Raw genomic sequence first — 22,287 nt, 5'->3', positions numbered from 1 at the left:
TGTGAGTATGTAAATCAGGTGTAGCAAGAGTCTGGGTGACATTAGCAGTCTGACATCATTACAGTGTGGTAAAAGCTGGCCGACCTACAACCTACAGACATGAACCCAAATAACAGTGTCCTTGTCAAACAAGGTTTTTCCTTGTTGCTAATGAAAAGTGAGTTAGTCTATTATCAGGGGTGGCCTGCCATGTTTGATTTATAAGACTGAATCTGAACGAGTTTGCTCTTTTGTTACTGTTTCACCAAAGGCAGATGGTGGTCCTCAAACAGGATGTTTGTCCAGCTGAACTGCCGTGTGGTGTCTGTGTACAAGTGCAGGCAGATGGTTTATACTATTTAACGCCATGTAATTGTATGTACTGCATTTTGTTTCCATCAAAAACCTCTCCTTTGCCATTCTTTGCCTGCTTAGTCTCTCTCTCTCTCTCTCTCTCTCTCTCTCTCTCTCTCTCTCTCTCTCTCTCTCTCTCTCTTTGTTTAAAATTTTGCATGAAAAGACTTGACAGAGGCAAGAGGGCTTGGTGTTCACCTTAGCACTGAACTTAAGGACCTGTCAGTAAGCCCAGAGAAATGTGACAGAAAAGTGAATGTTAAAACTGAACCAGTAGAAATTTTAAAAGGAGGTGACAATGTAGCAGTGTTTTAAAGTATTGGTAGTGTTTCTGTTTCCTTATTTGAGTTCCCATTTTGTGAAATTACTGGTTAACAACCTCTGCTGCCTCTGCGGTTTGCCAAAGTTCACTTCCTTTACATAGTCTGCAGTGCTGCTAAGCCTTTACTGATATTCTGAAACCTTTTGAAACAAAAGGGAAGTTTTACACCTTTTTATTGTCTGTATGCAGGCTGGTCTGTCAATGTCTGACCAGAGATGACTAATCTGTTAACCATGTTCTGTACGTGCAGATATCTTTTGAAGGTGTGCACAACTATGTGTGTTTGCTGAATGATCTGATAGCAATGTTCATGCTCACTTCCACATATTGAACGTTTCCTGAAAGTACAATGAACTGGATGTATCAGGGTTGTAACACAGTCACTGGCACACACTTCCATCATCTGACTGTATGCCCTCTCACCATCAGCAGCATCAAACACATCGTGCCTGTCATATTAACTATCCTCTCGTCTTTCGCTGAAGTCATGACATTACAGCGGCGTAAAAAGATCTCAAGGCCTGGTCTCCTCTTGTCCTCTTGCTTAATTCAATCTATAAATTGAGTCTCCCCCTTCAGTATTATCTCCATTTATTTGCTAAGTGGGCCTAAATGTTTTTCTGGAATCAGTATGCTTTATGTTAAGCTGAAAACACTGAGGATGAGCACGTATTCTTGCTTTATTTCAGCATAACAGGTGAGGATTGATATCACCTTGTGAATTTGCCCCTTGCCTGTACTTGTTTTGTTATTTATTTTCTATTTTTGTTGTTAAAACCATATGCTGTATTATTAGCGCTTTTGTTCTTCAACAAGGTACATCTGAAATCACAGAATTACTTCAGCAAGTCCTTTTACTTTCTGGGTCATTTTAGGGAAGCCGGATTATATTGAGTTTCACTGGTTGCCCGAATTAAATCCTGCAGAAGTAGCCTCTATGTTTTGCAAAATGTCTAAACAGCATCTAGTGCAATTTTAATTGTAGATCATCACACAACTTGTGCATTTTTACCAAAAACCATACAATACTTAATTTTTTTTTCCTCTTTCATTGAATCTCTTTGAAGCTATTAATTTTCACCAATCCATTTTTACTTATCTGTGTTTGGCAAAAGTCGACCAATGCCATATATATTAAACTGAAGATCAGAGAATGTGCAGGTGCTGTGCAGAGCATAACTACGGCAGGTTTAAGCAACAAAAACACCCCGTGCCTCTGTCTGCCACTCTGCCCACAGCGTTTGTCTACTCGGTCCTACAGGATTACAGAAGGGATGAAATCGGTGGAAAGATGGAATGGTTGAAATAAATACAGTCATTTGATTGCTCATGACCTCTGCATGCCTATTTGTGATAAAACAGGCCCTGGGGTTCTGTTAACATGAATATATAAGTTTCCTTCTTTTTCTTCAGCCCGAGGGCTGCAACCACACCCTGTGACAAACAGGCAGCTCTGAGTCTTATCTTGAAGGTGATCGACCTCTTAAGTAAGGTCGACATACTCACACACATTCACAGCAGGTATAATGCTCCAGCATGCCTTCTACATGAATACAATGTGTTAGAAGCTGAAAGTTCCCTCTTTGCTTTTGGTCTGACTCATGGTTCCCTCTTCCATTTTAGTCTCTTTATTAGAGTTTCAGTTACTTGCTCATACACTTCTTGAAATGTAAGGCAAAGGCTAGCAAAAGGCGACAAGCTTTGTACCAGTTATTGTATCATATCTCACGTCTTCAGACTGCATCCACATGAAAAGGAATGTAGCCCTAAATGAGGCAGCAGTCCCCCTTGTGTCTCCATGTTAATCTTAAAGCTTATGGGTTGGAGCGGAAATGTCATCCAAGAGGATTCAGTCATCTTTAATTATGTTGGATTTCCTGGTTTCACTGTTGTTGCCGTTATTGTGAGTCATGAATAGTCAGGTGTGTGGCAATCCATGGGAAATCATCTCTGAGTTTTAATTGATTACAAAAAGCTATTTGTTTGACATTTGTTTACTAAAACTAACAAAACCCTTGTGAGATGGATAGTCTTTGCTTGTTTATTTAACTTAACACTAGTGACAGGCATATAGCCTACAATAGTTCCTCAAACTCTCTCTTCTGTGATTTTATTACTCCCAGTGTGAAAATGGCAGCCACACTTATCTTAGCTGGGTGTGTTTGCCATAGTAAATGTTTGCTTTAGCCAGTCGTTTATATCACCTGGTGGGCAGAAAGGGCAAATTTCAACATGTCTTCAGAACAGGAATGTAGCTGCCGGCTGCCCTCCTTTCCTTTCACAGCCTGTTTATGAGGAGGTGATGAGCAGAGAAGGAGATTGGGGAGAGCACACATTGTTGCAGTTGGAACAGGATGGAGAATTAGGTGTGCTTCTATGGCCATGTCAGCTTTTGGTTACTCAGGTTTATGTAATTTCAGTGCTGGTTGTGGAAGGCTATGAAACCAATTTCAGACAAAGCTGTTCAAACTGAAAGATGTGGGTGAATGACGTGAAAAATAAACATTTGTCTGAAATGAAGAGCTGACATTTGGAAAGAGCAATGTGAAGGATGGCACAGTTGTACTGTGTTGTCTATTTCATCGCAATCATTCTCCTTAATGCATTCACGGTGATTACGATACCAGGTGCAGTTTATCTAAAGGAGGAGCTCAACCATTTGGAAAATAAGTGTTTCTTTTTCTTGTGAAGATAAGACTCTTAAAGCTGTTCTGTGAATGTGTTGATAAATGCCAGCCAGCTACTTAGCTTAGCCTAGCTTAGCTTAAAAAGTGGAAACGGAGTAAGCTAACCAACTACTGCCTAGCTTCATGTTTGCTGTACACGAGTGAGAATACTATGAATCTTTTCTTTTAACTCTAGGCAAGAAAGCAAAGAGGCATATTTTCCAGCTTTTCTGTTACTTTCATTAAATATTAAGTGCATGAACACACAGTAACACTTTTTTCAACATTTTACAGTTTTAAAGCTGTTTTTACTGTATGTTAAACAGTCAATACATTATGCAGTGAGTCTTCAAAAAAATTCTTATATTGTATTAGTGCGACTAATCCTTGACTACATGTTCTATTAAAATTGTACTAAATCAATTAGTGAGAAACCAAGAAGAAGCCAAAAACAACAGAGAATAACCATGAGGGTTTGCATCATTACAGACCTGTAAAGGTGTCCATACCATACCACTTTATTTATAATTCACTTTAAAAACATCAACAATGACAAACAAAGTGCTTCACAATAAACCATAAAATTAAAGGAGGGCAGGCCAAAAGTAATAGATATAAGTAAGCCACAAGATATAATAGTAATTAAAGAATCCAAATTCATTGTTCAACCTGGTAGGCTACTAATTTGCCAACAACCAAATTGTTAGTCAATTGTTTTGGCTGCTATAGGTTTAGTTAAAAGGCCAATATGAACAAGCTGAAAGGAAACATATAGCCACTTTGTGTAGCAGTGTTTAGCATACTTTGGTCAGTAAATCAATTCCTCTTCTAAGCTTCTATACTGAGACAAAGAGTGAGTGAGCTGTAACTGTGGCTCGACTCAACTGTGTACGGAAATGTTCTCAGTTCCACGCTTAGTGGGGGTGGATTAGCACGTCTTTCTTACTGGTTTGCTGTAAGGAGAACTCTCCCAGCTAAGATTAACAGACTCTGTGCCCCATTTCTTCAGAATTTCCCTTAAGTGAGAGCAAAGTTCATTCCAACTGGTCTCTATGGCTTTTTTCCAAAGTCTCTCCCTTTCTAAATGCTCTGCATAATCCTCCATGCGGCAATCTGTGGCTTGGTTTTTTTCACATAAAAAGTTGCTAACCTTGAAAAGCACTGTTTTGATACACTGTGTGCTGCTTGCAGCTAAAAAACACTTTGGGTGACTTTTGATCTAACAACCGAAAATGAAACATATAAAAGCAGAAAAACAAGTCATGTCAACAGAAAGGAGCACATCTGTTTCTGATAGGTTAATATTTTCTGTGCTTTGTAATGGTGCACAAGCCATCTCACACACACAAGCAAATATAAGGATTCTAAAAGAATGGGCATCAACTTGCTGATTTTAGGACATGTTTCTGTCAGTCACGTTCACTGCTACAAATCTCTGTGGAATTTTAGTTGCTGTCTACGTTACTGAATGATTACCTGAGCCAAGGCCTCTTCCTCCCTCTCTGTTGGAAACTGCTGGCCCACAGAGGCCATTTTGGCTCTTCCTGGTTTTCATCACTCTGGAAAGAAATGTGATTTATTACTGACAATGTCCATATGGCAGCAGCTAGAAGAGACAAGTTTTTGTTTCAGACGACAATGTTGATCTTAGGACTTTGCTGCAATCTAAAAATATGAGAGATCATTCACTTCTCTATACTCTGCACCTGGCTGGTTATTGTAAAGAGACATCATGGTATAATGTGTGCTACATCCTCTGGGCTAAGACGAGACGTTTTGTCATCTCCAGTTGGAATAGTCTCAAACAAGGTAATGAGGTAATTCAATCTAGAAATCGGCCGTGGAGGCCTTCACACGTGAGGTTCTTGGCTGTCTGGATCTGATGCCAAATCATGCTAGTGTGCTCTAAACACCCTGTGAAACCTGGTGTTCCTGACTTCTGCACAGTAGTATCTATTAAAGCTGCCGTCGGCAGGTTTTCAAAATTTCGAGTCTAAAGTCGGAAAATTCGAACTGATACAACTTTCAGGTCCCTCCCCCAACCTCTAACGAGCTCCGAATCACCCCCCAAACCCCTCTCCCTCTGTGGATGTGGTTGTGCACGTGAGTTCACACCAGTGTGAGCGCACACAAGCTGGGGCAGACTCACGCTCAGCAGCGTGTGCACAAGCTGTGATTGACAGGTAGGATTCCTCCACCCTAACTTGATTGGTTAAAAACAGCCGGGAGCGCTCGGTTTTTGCAAGCATGATTACAGGCTTCAGAGGGAGCTACAGATTTCGTTATTTTTCCTAAACAGCCTATTTAATATTCTACTTCCAGAATCCCATGACAGTTCAAGCTAATATGACTAAAAAAAAGTTGCCGACCGCAGCTTTAACCTATTCTTTTCTAAATAACTAGCTAATCTCTGTGCAACCACACTAAAGAAAATCGTCCCCTCTACGTTTAGGAGAGAGATCATCCGGAACTGACTCAGGTCCGAGGACTCTTTCTCCTTTGGAATAAGAACGCCTCCTGCCCTACGCCATGCTCTAGGAATGAACTGTTTCTCCCAAACTATTCTTAATTTCCCCCACAAAAACTTTAGGATATCAGGTGCACTTTTATAAACCCGGTAGGGGACTCCATTCGGCCCTGGGGCCGAGGGAAGCCTTTGCACGCCTGACTACCTCCTCAACCTCTTTCCACCTAGGTGGTCAAACATCCATCTTATGCTATCTCTCCTGGCATGTCAGGTGGAAGGCCTACTACTCTACACTGCTCAAGTTTTGAATATGTATTTCTTAGATACTCTTCCACCTCTGACTTTGTTGCATTAAGCTGCCCTCCCTTTTCCTGGTTAAACAACCCTTTAACAAACTTGAACGGGTCCCTGTAAAATGCAGTCCTTAAAAATTCTTTCTTCGTTCTCTTTTTCCTAAGACATTCAGCCCTTCTGAGTATTGCTAGCCTGTTTCTCAATTCTTCCTGCAAAACATTAATTCCCTCCCTCTCTTCTTCTGTAGCTCTTTTCCACTGCTTTCTTAAATTTCTTCTTTCCTTAACAAATTTCTCCATCTATTTTTGCCATCTAGACTTAACTAAATGTATTCTTTCAACTCTCTTTCTATCTTGCACCACAAATCTTTCTACACCATAGGAGTAAATTATAACTCCCATCTTCTCTAGCCTATCGCTTGCATTTCCTCCTAACCTACCTAATATTATCGACGAATCTTTATTGACTGCCTCCCATTCTTTGTTGCTATTTGCATTGAACCGACTTCTGGTTCTCGTTTTTCTCATTCGGAAGCTTCTCTTTTCAGCTTTCGGAGACAGAAGTGAGAGGAATTATATGTAGAAATAAAGCTATTTGACTCTGCTTTTATTTCCAGACGCCGTACAGAGGGTTGTATGTCACTCACTCACACATTGTAAACAAGGTTGTCCACACCTTGCACCTACAAAGTGGAGCTAATAAATCTTATGCCTCAGCGCCTTAGTGTGTTGCCTCAGAGACTTGGAGTGGCGCCATCACTCCTTGGGTCACTGATGTGTTAAAAGTTTCAGGTGTGTGTGTGTGTGTGTGTGTGTGTGTGTGTGTGTGTGTGTGTGTGTGTGTGTGTGTGTGTGTGTGTGTGTGTGTGTGTGTGTGTGTGTGTGTACAAAAAGATCAGCTCAATCACCGCCAGGTTGCCTGTGCGTCTTTGTGTGTTTGTGTCATGGGTCATGCTCTGACTGCTTCATTCTCCTCTCTTTTTCTGTTTTATTTCTAAAGGTCACCTGAACTGGCTGGGTTTTTAGAGTGCATTTGAAAGTGAATACAAACTCTGTGTCTCAAGTGTGACCCGTGTACTTTATTAGGGAAGACTGTCCAATCAAATGCATCTTGGAAAAAAAGTTGAACATATTAAAATGCACAAGAGCCTGAGTCTGCAAGATATGTTTTTTTTGTGTTTAGACTGGAAGACTTATCAGTTAGATCATTTTTGTTGCTGCTATTGTCTCTGCTCTGTGTTGTCTGACAACATCAGACAGCTCTGATATTATCTAAAGTGTTTTTCTTTCTCTTCCTCTGTGTCTATCTGTGTGTGTGTGTGCAGGCTTCTTGTCGGAGCACCCAAAGAGAAAGCTAATTCTCTAAAAAACGTCAATGAAACAGGTGCTGTTTATTCCTGTCCCATCACCACAGACTCCAAAGAATGCTCCAGGATGGATCTGGTCACCACAAGTAAGCCTGATGTAGAGCTTTTTGATGTGATTCCCAGCTGTGGTATTTAGCAGGGGAATGCAAAGTTCAGGAAGGAGTGCAGAGTTCATACACCAAGTTTGGTGTCAATACATGGACCAGATATGAAATGATGGGCAGATGCCTTTTGAAGACCTCTGCAGATCACCTGTTCTATCTATGGGAAGACTAAAAATATTGTGATGATTTTTTTTTTGCTTTTTGGCATAATAGTTTCCGTGAAACTCAAGTTGATGCAAGAAAAAGTATCACAAATCTTAATGCTGGGTGTATAGGGTAAAGTAATTTGCATTTGTGCACCTCCTTCTCTAGCCTGTTGATGGCAGTAGAGTGCACGAGGTCCATAAGAAAGTTTCAGGTATAGCAGTATGAGAAAATAGAAACTCTATGGGTGTTAATGCGGTTTTATTTTCTGCTTGGCCCTTAGTTTAAATTGATCTTCTGGGGATTTCATAGAAAACCATCAAGTGGTTGTTGAGATATTATGGTCTTGACCAAGGTGCTTGAGGTATCATGTCTAAATAAAATGCCAAAAATAAATATGTTGAACTCAGACTCTCAGATGGTTCATTAATGAACTTTCTTAAACTTGAGTCAAATAAGTTAAGCATGGTAGTCAGATTGGCTTTCTCCATCTGATTGCAATTTTTTTTTTTTGGTTCAGAACTGCCTTACGTTTTTTTTCCTTTCTTTTTGGAAGAAAAAATGTGTTTTGCCCACAGACAAGATAACTCTTCTGCTATCACAGTTTATCTCTTGCTAAAGCTGTCCTAAGAACCACAGCAGACATAACAACAACGTGTTCACATTGCGCACTCCATGCTGAATTAACCAACCTCTCGTGTGAAGTTAGTGTTCAGATAGTGAAGATGATTTTCCTCATGTGAAGTGGAACATTTATAATCATCTTGCTTCCAAGTTTTTACAGTAAGGATAGAGTAAGTCTGCACCTACGTGATCAGCCTGAGGATATGAAAACTCTGCCAATGTGTCCTTTCCTCATTGATGGTGATTAACTGGTGCAATTAGTCAGCCCCATCCCCTTTACCTATTCCCGAAAGGCTACAAGTAAAAACCATGACAAAAAGGATCCTGCATCACTTTTAATGTTGAGGCTAACACAATTGTTCATGACTGTTGATCAGTCACGGCACATTTTTGTGGTTAACATGTGTCAGGGCATGAAAAAGGCTGAATGAATAGCACTTATTGGTTCAGTTTTCCAGTAACTACACTCCATTATCATGCTGTTTATTTAGCTAATATGACTGTTAACCATATGCTGGTTTGATCTGGTAACAATCTGGTCTAATCTCTAAATTAAAGACCAAACTATGTAGCAGTGCAGTTTTACATCATGCAAAAAGAAACACAAAGATGATTTAGAAAGTAGGAATAAATGTGCATAACAACAGCTTGTAGTCAGTGCAACCCCTGCTAGCAATTTAAAACGCTCTGATTAACTTCTCATCCATATCGCACATTTACAGCAAGTGAATCAGAGATTGTGGAGGGCATGTGGTTGGGTGTGACGGTGGCCAGTCAGAGGGAGCACCCGGCAGGACGCGTGCTGGTGAGATGACACCCTGTTTCATTCTGTTAATCAGCGCTGTCCACAGGTGACACACAGTATTAGCTACACTGTAACAGTAAGCATTCAGGGAATGCTGGTGAGGTGACACCCTGTTCATTTTCAGTCTTCACAGTTTTTGTTGTACAGCAACATGTTAGACAAGACAAGAACCGATATCATGCTCATAAATTACAATGTTTTATGTTATAACTGCTTTCAGAGGACATTGTTTGCATTGTGTAATTCCGAATAGTAGTACAGTAATTATTTTAGATTTTACTGTATAAACCATGTGTTTTACACGATGTGTGCACTGCACAGCAGAAAAGAAAAAAAATTTGTCGCAATACTACAAAACATTACGCACACTTTTTATACAATGACACGTGTAGCTAAAGCAGCTACATAGTTCCAAGATGCTCACTCTTGTGTCACTCTGGTGTGCAGGCATGTGGGCACCGCTATGTGAAGGTCGTCAAGGGCCAGTGGCAGATGATAGGACGGTGTTACATAAGGAGCAACGATCTGAGCTATAACTCCAGCGATACCTGGCAGACAGACACTTATGAGGTCTGTAATCCCTCAGAAGACTTCAACGGAGAGGGCATGTGCAATATGGGCATCTCAGGTGGCATGACAGACACCGATGTCTACGTGGGCGCCACGGGCAGCTACACATGGCAAGGTGAGGACTGATGAGAGAACAGCAAAAAAAATTGTCATTTAAAGGTGCTCTACATTGGAAATATTTTTCAATTCAAATACAAAAAAAAGGGTCAAACATTACCTATGATGTCATATAGAAAAACCCTGTCTACTATACAGCTGTCATTCAGTTTAGAAACTTGGGGGACGGGCCGCATTTTACTGTAATAACACTTAGTACCACTAGATGGAATGTGAGTCACCGTAGTGTGCGGTCTGCTGCAGAAGAAGAAGACAAGAAAACAGTAGCAAATTAAATAACTGGCATAGAGCAGCGATGCAGATGTGGCAGATTTGTCACCCAATCTGGCATCTTTTAACACCCCCAGTCATTTTTTCTTTCAAAAAGAGCAACTACCAAGGACAAGTTTAGGACAAATTTTGCTTTGTAGAGAAGAAAGCCACAGGGGACAGGGTCTATCTTTCTGCCGTGCATGAGCCGTGCAGTCTAATGAGTGAGAAATAACCGTCAGGAATTTTTGAGCGCTGTTTAAGTGCCAACAGCACAACACAGAGTAGAAAAGCAGCCACGACATGGCAGCTGACAGACATCTAACACTCAGGAAAAAACATTTCAGACATTGTGCCATTTGTCAGATGACCCTTTGTTTATAATGACCCAGATTTTGTTAGAGCAGAGCCCCAGCCCCTCAGTACTTTCAAATGGACTCAATGGGCTCAACGCTTCTTCCGAATAGGCTGCTTTTCAGTCGAAATTTAGAAATAGTTAAAAAATTTAAAAAATATGTTAGTGCGAGCAGTTTTATTGAGAAATTCAAGTGTATTAAGATAGAGAACATGTGAAAAACAGTGAGTGTGGGGGGTGAACTGATCTAAAGAGCTGGAAAAAAGTAAAAAACTGCAAAAAGTTATGCATGCGATAACTTTATAGTCCTCTTGAAGGAAATTAACTAGCGGATGATAAACTGGAGGAAGCCATCATGCAATGACAACAGTAAACTTGGGGCATACGACTTAGCCCAACCTGAAACGTCAGCATAGTTTCTCTGGAGCCTGACATGGACTAATGTAAGAAATGTAACTTCACATTGTGAGAGACTGTAACAACTAAGATAGGTCCACTTGGTGTTTTGGCACGTTGTTTTTGCTCCAGCTTTAAAAGCATATGAAAACTAATTTAAACGCTCATACACATTGTCTGCTTTAAAAAATTGTCCCTCTTTCCTATGTTGCAGCAGTTTCAGTAAAAGTTCAAATTTCCTTGCTCCCCACATAACTGTAAAACAGGGGTCGGCCTGCGGCCTGATCACCCAGCAGTCCACTGTGAAGTGGATTGCCCAGGGCAGAAACTCTAAAGTTCAAAATGAACTGTGAATTTTGTAGGGAATAACTGAACGGTTTATTGATTCACATTAAACTTGCAAGACAATCAATCAATTATTGAGAAAACAGAGCTTGCTGAACAGTTTGTATATGCATTGTCATAGCAAATATTTTAGTCATTATTGATGTGATTTAACTGATGGTCACAAAAATGTGCAAAACTCTAATAGTTCTGTAGTATCTTTAGAAAAACAATCTACTGCTGACAGAACTAGCCTATTTGCCTCCCTTCACTGACATTCCTCGTGCAGGGGGTTGGATTTTAGGGACTACTTTTTTTGTACACTGCTTAGGAGTTACATCCTGTAACTTTTGAAAACCTGCTGCCATTCAGGATTTTGGGGGTCTTAACTGCGAGCAGGTGCAGATGCACATTGTACAAGTGTAAGTGCTCTCACTGAACTGCGGGCAATTTGGAATTCAAGCATGAACCATGCATTAGTCTCACTTTGTGATTATTCCCTGTCTGAGAAATCTGTCCATTGTGCATTAAGCTGACATATCCATTGACTTGTTCTGCTTTGTTTTAAAGGAAATGTTCATGCAATCTGGAGAAATCCAAATCCAGCGGAATACTGGGACCTTTCCAGAAGAAATTTCGAGCGGCTGAACAGACGAAACATTTACATGGGTGAATATTTTCTAAAGCTTTACATCGTGACTGAAAGAAAAGGGTGAGGTCGTGGTATTCAGTTGATTGTGATCTTTGACTTATGCAGCTAGACGTTACAACAACCTACACACAGATTTTATTTGTGGCATTCAGAGTGGTTTATAATCTCTTAATAAAGATTACGTAGCAAATAAAAACTCAAATGCTTTCTCCCACAGGTTATTCAGTTCTTGACGAGCAGAAGCTGCTGAGCAACGATGACTACACAGTCGTGACGGGGGCTCCCAGGGACGACGCCACTGGCTCTGTGATATTTGGGAAAAAGAGTCAAAGCAAAATCGATCTAGTAGAAATCATCCCGGGTGAACAAGTGGGTTCGCACTTTGGCAACAGCCTGGCAGCCACCGACCTCAACAACGATGAGTGCGTTTCTACTTGAAAAGTGTAACTGTGGGAAATTGAGCATCGAAAATATGTCTGTATTTTATTTGGTGATACGTAGCATGTTTTGAATGACTCCATTTTGCACATGCTGGGAATCATCCTAGCATTGCAAGACCATGCAAAACCAGTAGCAGGAATCAGACATGGTCTGTTCTCACCTGTTTTCACACTAATGTCATAGTGCAAACACAAGCTTCTTCTACCAAACGCACACACAGAAAAAAAAACAAAAGTATTTTTGCACGTGGCAAAGGATCGACTGCATTTGTGTATTGAGCTATCTGTCTCGTGCCTGAATGCTCTGTGAGGATGATCTGTTACACAGAGAATGTGATACACTGGTGTACTGAGAGAGTAAATGTTTACACAACTTATATATTTCCATCTACTTTTGGATGTGTCTCTTAACTATCCCAGTTGGAATGAGCTGATTGTGGGCGCTCCATTTTACTTCGACCGGATGAAGGATCAGGGTGGAGCGGTGTACATTTTCATGAATGAGAATGGATCTTTCCAGAAAACTGCCACTGTGGTGCTGAAGGGTCCATACGAATCGGGGTTTGGCATTGCAGTTGCGGCCATCGGTGATGTCAACCAAGATGGATTCCAAGGTGTGACTCTGAACACAAAATTTGTTTTACACTTTGATGTGATGAACGATGTCCAGCTGAACCTGTGAGTAACGGAAGTTTTCAAAGTTAAAAAACAAGTGAAAAAAAATGTCATTCCCAGACTACTGGGTAATTCCAGCGTTCCACTCAAAGAGCTTGTTTGTATGTTTCAATTACAGATGGGGAAACTACTAACAAATTCCTCACATAAACGTCCCTCACTTTATTATCAGCAGCTCGAACTTCTTTGATCTGTCTGTTATCTGTCTGCAGATTTTGCTGTGGGAGCGCCATTCCATGAAACAGGAAAAGTCTACATATGGATGGGAAGTAAAAAGGGAATATCACAGCAACCCAGTCAGGTAGCACCATTGTTAAATTTTGTTTTAGGCGGTTTGTTCTCTGGACCGCTGTGTTGGAAACCCATGTGTCACTGCTGCCCTCTGCAGGTGATTGAGGGTAAGTCGGTGGGTAATGGAAAATTCCAGACCTTCGGCTACTCCATCAACGGAGGGATGGACACAGATGGCAACAGTTATCCCGACATTTTGGTCGGCTCTCTTGACGACCACGTAGCCCTGCTCAGGTAGCAACAAGTTAAATGAAATATGTGTCATTGTTGTAGAGAAAATTAAAGATGTTTTTAGTTCATGTCTGAGTTTAAATGTGTCCATGCTTGAATGTTTTCAGAGCTCGACCAGTCATCCACTTAACTAAAACCTTCACTGCAGAGCCTAAGATCGTCGATCCTAATGAGTGTGCTGAAAAGAAGCCATGGTGAGATGTCTGATAGAGTGTCTCATTTTTACAGTGGCTGTCAGGTCTGTTTTTATTGATTGTTTGACTTCTCTGTTTTTTTTCACAGCCTCACAGTCACTGTGTGTATGTCTTTCACTCAAAGCAACGGAAAGAAGGACTTCAAGAAAAATATCAGTAAGCTGAGTGTTTTCATCTTTGCAAATAAAAGCTCTTTTACTGGCTATTCAACAGGTCCCCGCATGAGGTTTCTCACGTTGACCAAATGGCTCTCTCTGGATTCACTGAACGTACGAATTGCTCCGTAACGTGTTTTTTTGCTGGTTTCTGTTTTGTGAAGCGGTGGACTACACGGTGGTGGCCGACATGGAGAGGAGGAGAAGCCCTCGTGTTCGTTTCCAGAACGATGATGACACGCACTCTGGATCCCTGAGCCTGCCATCTTCAAAAACCATCTGTCATAAACTGAAACTGATTGTTGTGGTAAGGTCCCACCCTAAACACTGATAGCGGATTTGTGCATTTTTAAGTGTTTTTTTTTTGTTTCCTGACTGCAATGAACATTCATTTTATTTCACAGGCCGGTTTAATGTTTTGCCAAGTAGTCATTTAGATTTTGAATAAAACTCATGTATGAATCGACAGAACCCCGTGAGGGATAAACTGGAGCCGGTGGTCTTTTCCCTCAACATGTCCCTCCATCCACAAAAACCTGAAGCCAGACACTCCCTGCAGAACCTGGACTCCTTCCCAGTTCTGAGTCAGGAGCAGAAACTCACCCAAAAAACGGAGGTACAGAGGGCTTTAACAGCTTGGGGGTGGTGATGATTATGTATCCAGAAGAAGACAGTCCCCCCTCTGAGGAGTGACACGATGGCATTTGTTTGATTTTTCCTGCAGATTGACTTTCAGAAGGAATGCGGCTTAGACAACAAATGCACCAGTAACCTGCAGCTGACCGCCCAGTTTGTTGATCAAACAGATAAGCCTTACCCCAGGTGAACTGACATTCTGAACAATCGAGCCCACTTTAGCTAATGCATGTTTTAAAATCTGAGATGTAAAAACCCATTTTTAGAGACGCAGCTGCCATTCAAAAAAATACTTTTTTGTAAAACACGTAGCTTCCTTGCGCAGTTCTTCTTGTAAAGATTCATACAACAGTTTCTTAGAGCCGGGATTGTTTTTGTCCCCCATGTTTTCCATCCAAATAACGGTCGTCATTTTCCAAGTTTTAGAAATGAAGATATTAAGTCATTCAATGAAAAAAGTATAACATATTAACTGTGCTCAGGCAGGGCATTTTACAGGTTCTCCAGTTCAACAGCCAACTGAAGATACTCATTCTTCTGGTAGAGGTGACCAACTTTCCTTCGTCCGGGAGACTCGCTGAGGACGCCCACCAGGCGATGCTCAACATCACCATCCCTAAAGCTCTGAAATATTCTGCTGTCAGATCTGCGGTACGTCCACTGGAGGGCAGCAGATTACTAAGACATGTTTGCTTAAAGCTGCAGTCTGCAAGATTTGTTGTTGTCATACGTAAAGTCCTACTTTTTGGCATTTTAAGAGTTTACATGATCTATCAGAACGCTTGAAGTTGAAAACGGTGACCTCCGTAGTCGCAAAATGCAAGAAATGCTTATTTTTTAACCGAAAAATAAAAAGTTATTCAACTTCCTGTCCCGCCCCTTCAAAACACATGAGAACTCGTGCACGTAGACGTGCACGCCAGATGCGCCTACACGACTCCTCATTCATCAACTCACCTGTCATTTGCGATCATGGAAGACACAGTAAGTAGACAAGCCGTAATGAAGTTCAATAGTCCAGATAAATAAGCGTGGGGACGAGCCTACCTTGTATCGCGCGTGCACAATCGGTGATTGACAGGCAACAGAGCCCAGCTCGAAACCTGATTGGTTACCTTTTACCGGTCCGGTCTGCAATTTTGTAAACAAACCTGCTGGCTTTGGAGGGACCTAGCGGGACATATAGGGGACCTAGAGAACTAATTTTTTTTTTGTATTGGGGTATTTAATGTACTACTTTTAGAATCCCCGGACAGTTCCAGGCATTATGCTTGAAAAAGAGTTGCAGACTGCAGCTTTAATTCTCCACCTTTCCAAGACGGAAATATTTTTCTTTCAAAAGTCAAAAATACTTTTTTTCCTCCTGTATTTTAATTATCACAAGGATGTAAAATAGCCCCACTTAAAGAAGTACAGGCTGCATTGTTGGCTCATACTTGCACTTGGCTAGTACATGCGTGTCTAGTGTCTGTGTCTTTACTTGTTTTAATATGTCCTTTGTGTCTTTAGAATGTGGAATGCACTTTTGATGGTGCGGTCATTTGTGAGCTGGGAAATCCACTAAGAGCCAACAGAAAGGTGGGTTTGAGCAAACGTTTTTATCGTGCAGATTTTGAATGAGTCTTTTTTCTCGGTTGGCTTGCCGCACCTCTCATTTGCCTGCTGTCATTTTCAGGTGTCTTTGACGCTTAGGCTGGAGACGTCGGGCATCGACCTGTACACAAACGAGCTCGAGTCTCAGCTGCTTCTGTCAACGTAAGAACTTAGTGCTGTTTAATGCATATTGTCATTTGTATTTTCCATAGAGTTGAACATGGAATTGTAACTGCCTGCAAGACTTCATTTTGAATTTGAGTTTCAGTGGCATTAGAGGGTTTTTCTTTCCACTGTGACTCTCACAGTCTGTGATCACTATATAATACTCTTGCAGAGAATTTTGTAATACGCTTCATTTCTTTAGTCTTAGTGAGCAGAGCGACCTGAGGCCTGTGGCGGTGGGCTTGCTGATAGAAACTACAATTGCCCCATCCTTCTCCATGTGAGTCCTATTACAACTCGTACTGTACACACTGTGCAGAACAGAGCACAGAAACAGCATGCACACTCGAGGAGTCAAAACCCACTGCTCTTCACATATTTACTTAAGATGTTGCTTAACTCTCACCTTGCTTAGTGTGAGACAGCTGGTGCAAACAAAATTTGGCGGGACAGTGATGGGCGAGTCGGCTATGGTCAACACCAGTGACGTGGGAAGTCTGGTGGAGTTCACCTTCAATGTGAGTCACCTACACCGCTCAGACACCACGTTAGACCTCCAGGACTGTGTATTTTTAATCTATAATGTGTGTGCTACTCAGCCACATTTCTCTCGTCCACACCCTGTCTTTGAAGCCAAAAACTTCAGAAGTTTAATATTGAGTGGGGAGGAGATTGTTAAGTGGGCCATGGTTTGTGGTGTGAGCTTGACCAGGGGTGGGTGCTGTTTAGGAGTCACAGTGAACTTCTGACTCTTATTTTAAACCAGATTGTAATTTCTGCTGATGCTCCGTCCTATTGTGCACTGCTGACCACTTTTGCCACCAGGTGAACATGAGAGGACAACCGCTGGGAGACGTGGGCAAACTGGCTGTGGAGTTTGAGTGGCCCTTTGAGACATCCAACGGCAAGTGGCTGCTGTACCTGACAAAGATCATCGTGAAGGGGGAATCAGAAATGGAATGTAACCCTCCTGGAGACGTTGTCAACATGCGTAACCTAAGTGTAAGGTTCTTTTTGGTCTCTGTTTTGGAGCCTAAATATTGAATTTTCCACAGGAGTGTCTTTAGTTGGTTTGTTGGTCAAGGTTAGGTTCAAATATTTTTGACACTTGGAAAGTAAAGTCCAAACTAATTCTGAACATGCACATAGTGAAGACAAATAACTGCAGCAAAGAAATCACAAATATCCTAAAATGAGGTCTGATTTTTAGATGAGAGGTTGGTGGGGTCCAAAATGAACTTTTTGGCTCATTACGATGCAAATTCAGCAACATCACTTCAAAGGGACTATCATAGATAAATGACACTGATAACATTTTTAATATAAAGCACCATTATGAATTGCAAATTCCATTTCCAGATAAATCGAGAAATAATCAAAAATTGTACGATTGAAATTTGTTCATGGGTTTGAGCCCTTATTTGAAGTGTGATTAGGATTTGCGTCAGAGAAAGTGCAATGCAGCGCAGTGGTAAACGTGTTCATTCGTTACAGACATGAATTTCTGTATTTCTGGACCTAAAATAGTTGTTGTCTAAATGAAAGGCTTTATCTGAAAAACACTAAAAGTTAGCTGTTGTGAGAGTTTGTTCTTCAGTATAGCGGCATGCTTAAATGTTTCATAGAGACCATGCTGATGTTTAGCAGGTGTGATTACCACATTTACCTTAATCGTTTACTAAGTGAGCTAGCTAACATTAGCTCATTAGCATTGAACAGTAAGTACGGCTGAAGAACTAAAGTTTGACCACTCTTGGAGCTAAGACCATTGTGTGATACTGCATTAATTTTATTGTTGTCATTCAGCCACCTTTTTGGATCCAAAAAAAGGATAAATTCACTTTAACCTCACTGACACTGAGTCTGTGAATTCACAATGCACGTGGTGTAATTCTTCCTGACATCAGTGTAAATTAAGCAGTCTGAGCCCTATGAATAAATGTAAGTGGTAAGTGGCGTTAAAATGGTCTCAGAGCCAAACCACTGTTCAAAAATACATTTTGGGGGGAAAAAAGAAACCAAACAAAAAAAAAAGCTGTGTTGCCACTTACAAACCTCACAAAGCCCCAAATAGAAACTGTGGAAATGACACTTGCTATTTTGAGAAGAGTTTGGTAATGTCTTTATCATAACCAGTAATTACCACGAGTCCTCTGATGTCATGTCTCTGTCTTCCTCCTTTAATTTCCCCTCCTTCCTGTCTCATCCTCCAGCTGTCAGAGGACAGATCCAAGCGAACAAAAAGGCAGGCTTCAGAGGGGGATGCTGAAGAAACGATCCAGCGGCATATAACTGAGTCACAGGCAACAATCACACTGCACGCACATCGCAAAGAGTCCTACTTGTTGGTAAGCAATTGCGGATGATAGTGAGGTTTTCACATTTACCCTGTTAAAAGAAATACAACCACTTATGTGGTCATGTTATTTTTAACAGTGATATCACAAATTTTACCAGATGCCGAAAAAGCACAAGAGAGAGTATTATCCAAGGTGATAAAGTAAGGACGAACTAAAAAAAAAAAAGCAACCTTAAAACTGAATGCTCCAGTTAGAAAATGTGTTATCTTCAAACAGAAGTTAATCATTGGTGCTCACAATTCAAAAAGTCTTAGGTGGTACTTTTTCAGATATTTCCGCGTCAACGTGCCGTAGAGGAAAAGTCAGGATTCACCTTCAAAGAGTAGCCACGAGAAACATGGACGATTGTTTTTTCGTTTTTGTTTTTGCTTCTTTTGTTCCTCCTTTAATTCAGAGATCTGTAGAGTTACAAAGCGCAATCTACAACAAAGAGACCGTTCATACGGAATGACTTATTCGCACTCCATCTTTTCTTTCCCTATACTTAACGACATCACGATGAAACACATCTGCATAGTGTCTGGCTGGATCATAGTTCGGTATGCTTCACACAAAGCATAGGCAGCTGTTTTGAGCTCCGCCCTTTTTGAAATAAGTACTTCACCAATCACGTGAAGACTGGGCCTTTTTTTTTAGGATGGAAACTAAGGAGTTAGTTTGGAGTTGTTGTTTTTTTTTAGGACTTGTTGTACTCGTGAGTAGCCAGTGTCTCAGCTTTAGACTGCTGCAGAAGTGATGCAGTATAAAAGTCACAGATGAAGGAAAAGGTGCTCTTCCGGTGGCCTCGTTCTGAGCGGCTGTTGCAAGTCAAGAAAACTTCTGATTCTCCAAAAAGAGAGCACTCGGGATACTGTCTGTTGCAGACAGAACCCTGACTTCTCACAAGTATTTCATACAGCCCCACGTGAAAAAACATGAAATTTCCATGTAAAGAAACAGAAGTGAAAATATAGTAACATCAGCCAGAAGGTGACGTTGGATGTTGTAAAGAATTTGGATTAGACCCCAAACAGTTTGACTGACCTTTACTGCAAGGAACACTACATCACAGAGGGTTCATTAATCTGTTGAACTGTCTGTCAGATTGTGTCCATCTTGAAAACAAATTCTGCAGAAGCGAAGCGCAATAACCATCTATGTTTTGTTTGTTGTCGTTGCCCCCCCCCCACGTCTGGTAGGAATGCTCCAAGGGGACAGCAAACTGTGTTACGTTTACCTGTCCGTTGCTCAACCTGTCGGATTCAGCCGAGATCTACGTCCGGGCCCGCCTGTGGAACAGTACAATGCTTGAGGTTGCCCCACCAGCTACATCCACGCAAACATCTCACACTCAGATACTGAAAGAGTGTATCTGGGCTTTTTCGCCTTTTACCTCTTGTGAAAATGTTTGGATGTTGTGTTTGCACTCCTACAGGACTATTCCAACGCACTGAGAGTTACGGTCAAAGGTCAAGCCACGCTGAAGCTCATTACAGACAAATCGACCATCAAGATGACGAGTCAGACCACCATGGTACGGGATGATGATGATGATGATGATGTTTACAATCATGCTGATGGCGATGACGATTTACCTTGACTTTCTCCACCTTTCTTGAAGTTCACAGTAGAGATAGACCCAGAAGCGGGGGTGGAGACACCTTATGAACTTCCCCTGTGGATCATCATCTCAGCCGCTGTTGCAGGAATTCTGCTACTGGGAATCATTATTCTTATAATGTGGAAGGTGAGGCTACGCTGCACTGACTTCACTCTTGCAGATTGACATGCTTTGAGCATGAATCTCTCCAAATGTTGTCACCACAAACATCTTCTCTGGATCATGTGGAAACTGCTGACACACTCATTTGACTGATGTTTAACCTCCATATTGAGCCATTAGTCTAACCTCACCCTCCTTCATGCACCCTCCTACTCCTCCTCCACCCCCAGTGTGGCTTCTTCCAGAGGGCCAGCAGGAGGGAGATGTATGAGGCCAAGGCCCAGAAGGCTGAGATGAAGATCCAGCCCTCTGAGACAGAGAGGCTGACTGAGGACTACTAAGACCCCCATGTGTCCCCCGACAGCACACACCTTTGTGGCTTTTGGGTAAAAACAACCCCTCAAATGGATTTTTTCATGGATACTAATTATGAGAAGCTTCGGGTGTGACTACCACTTTACTTTCTGTCCCTTCTGCTTCTTCTGAAACGACTTCTTTTTTTTTCTGGTTTCCTCTCAGGCAAATCCTATATATTTAGCTCCTGACCACTTTATGACTTTTAATTCTCAACTTTCCTTCCATCCAACTCGGTGGGACAGTGTGGCTTACTCTGTTATCTTTCCACAGCCTCAGAATCCTAAATCTTCTCTGTCATTAATCCCATTTCTCCTGCTGCTGCTGCTGCGTATCTTTGATGTGACCTTCCTCTTGTGTGTTTTCCTGCTAGCACGGATTCTTCAAGCGAGCCATCTACTACCGGATAATGCCAAAGCACCAGGGTGTGAAAATTCGCAGGGCTGAGCGCTATCAGTTCAATCTGGGATTTCAGCCTAAGGAGCCACAGAAGAAGTACTGGATCACCAGCTGGACAGAGATGCAGCACTACTACTGAGACCTTTGCTTTAACCTTGAAACCACTCACGGCCACCGGGGCCAAACACCGAACACTGGGACTCTGCAGAGCACGGACCAGCTGTGGATAATGTGTTCTTGTCTTAATTTTTTTTTTTTTTTGGTAGACTTCCTCGTCTTTTTTGTGCAATATACTGAAAGAGATTGTATTTTTGTTGAATGCAGTGTTGTACATTTTCTACAATCTGGGTAGCATTCAAGAGTAAATTGTGAATTGTTTTATTATGTTGTAGGTATTAATGGACTGAACCTGGTGCCTGCATGTAGATTTTCATCTCTTTTCATTTTTGTCAGAGTTCACTGGGCAAAGATGTCATTTCTTCTCATTTTCGTCTGTACTTGTCTTCTCTAATCGGTAGATTTTTTTTCTTCTCTGCGATTTAATGTCACTTCTGCCCAGTCGTCAGACATCACTTTGCGCTCAGTGATTAAGGGTTTTTAAGCATTTGAACGTTAGTCAGTCTCAGTGTGCACTTAAAGAGTATGTCGACTCATCGCACAGAACCAACGATTCTTTTCAGTCTGGGTAGGTTTCATGATGAGCTCATTTGTGAATGATGCATCCAAAAGCCCCCACCATTAAATTCCACATCAAGGGTCCTTCAAGCAGCCGTGTAACAAGCTGGAAAGCAAGAGCTCTTTGTTTGAATCTAGTCATTAGATTACACTTTATTATTATTTATTGCATCTTCAAACTCATGTGGATATCCTAAGAATCTCATACAGGGAGTCAAAACACTGGATTAAGCGACACATTATTTCTGCGTGAATACTGTACACTCCAAAATAGGTAGGTGCGTATACAATGTACATAGTAACAAGATAAATTGATTATTTTAATGAATGCATACGTTACTGGCCTTTGTTTGTTCACTGTATACTTTTATACAAGATGGTAAGCAGACACATGGATTGTGGCTCCATTGAGGCAACACTGAAGAAAGACTGGCCTGAGAGAAGACCGTCATTAATTAGTCTCCAGTGGGATTAAGTGTTGCGTTTCCACTCGGCGTCACCTGATAAGACCGCAGGTGAAGCTCCACCGATATGGAATGGGCTCAAGCCAGTGCTCAATCTCTTTGTTTTCTGTGGTGGTATTTTTGTACTGTGCAGTTTCGGAGTAAACTGTTTTCAACAACCGTTCA

General features: G+C 41.4%; 1 protein-coding gene across 2 annotated transcripts in view; it reads left to right on the top strand.

The window, feature by feature from the left end:
* itga3b (integrin, alpha 3b) overlaps positions 1 to 22,282 on the top strand; it is a 30,837-nt gene extending 8,555 nt beyond the window's left edge. The window contains exons 2-26 of one of the 2 annotated variants that reach the window (XM_075457541.1): positions 7,407 to 7,534; positions 9,043 to 9,125; positions 9,573 to 9,810; positions 11,707 to 11,805; positions 12,006 to 12,210; positions 12,649 to 12,842; positions 13,116 to 13,204; positions 13,292 to 13,428; positions 13,533 to 13,619; positions 13,708 to 13,775; positions 13,939 to 14,081; positions 14,244 to 14,390; positions 14,499 to 14,596; positions 14,893 to 15,061; positions 15,920 to 15,988; positions 16,086 to 16,165; positions 16,371 to 16,448; positions 16,584 to 16,686; positions 16,994 to 17,170; positions 18,382 to 18,516; positions 19,707 to 19,820; positions 19,943 to 20,041; positions 20,129 to 20,254; positions 20,461 to 20,616; positions 20,958 to 21,045. In XM_075457541.1, coding sequence (XP_075313656.1) covers positions 7,407 to 7,534; positions 9,043 to 9,125; positions 9,573 to 9,810; positions 11,707 to 11,805; positions 12,006 to 12,210; positions 12,649 to 12,842; positions 13,116 to 13,204; positions 13,292 to 13,428; positions 13,533 to 13,619; positions 13,708 to 13,775; positions 13,939 to 14,081; positions 14,244 to 14,390; positions 14,499 to 14,596; positions 14,893 to 15,061; positions 15,920 to 15,988; positions 16,086 to 16,165; positions 16,371 to 16,448; positions 16,584 to 16,686; positions 16,994 to 17,170; positions 18,382 to 18,516; positions 19,707 to 19,820; positions 19,943 to 20,041; positions 20,129 to 20,254; positions 20,461 to 20,571 — 2,977 coding nt within the window. In that variant the 3' untranslated portion in view covers positions 20,572 to 20,616; positions 20,958 to 21,045. Of the gene's footprint in view, positions 1 to 7,406; positions 7,535 to 9,042; positions 9,126 to 9,572; positions 9,811 to 11,706; positions 11,806 to 12,005; positions 12,211 to 12,648; positions 12,843 to 13,115; positions 13,205 to 13,291; positions 13,429 to 13,532; positions 13,620 to 13,707; positions 13,776 to 13,938; positions 14,082 to 14,243; positions 14,391 to 14,498; positions 14,597 to 14,892; positions 15,062 to 15,919; positions 15,989 to 16,085; positions 16,166 to 16,370; positions 16,449 to 16,583; positions 16,687 to 16,993; positions 17,171 to 18,381; positions 18,517 to 19,706; positions 19,821 to 19,942; positions 20,042 to 20,128; positions 20,255 to 20,460; positions 20,617 to 20,957 lie in introns of both variants that reach the window. The other variant, XM_075457540.1, reaches the window with a different exon arrangement.
* Positions 22,283 to 22,287: the final 5 nt, after the last annotated feature.

The sequence above is a fragment of the Odontesthes bonariensis genome, chromosome 23 (assembly GCF_027942865.1).
Source record: "Odontesthes bonariensis isolate fOdoBon6 chromosome 23, fOdoBon6.hap1, whole genome shotgun sequence".
In the NCBI taxonomy this organism is placed as follows: Eukaryota; Metazoa; Chordata; class Actinopteri; order Atheriniformes; family Atherinopsidae; genus Odontesthes; species Odontesthes bonariensis.
Note: the sequence above shows the minus strand (reverse complement) of the source record. Positions and strands in the feature narration are given on the sequence as shown.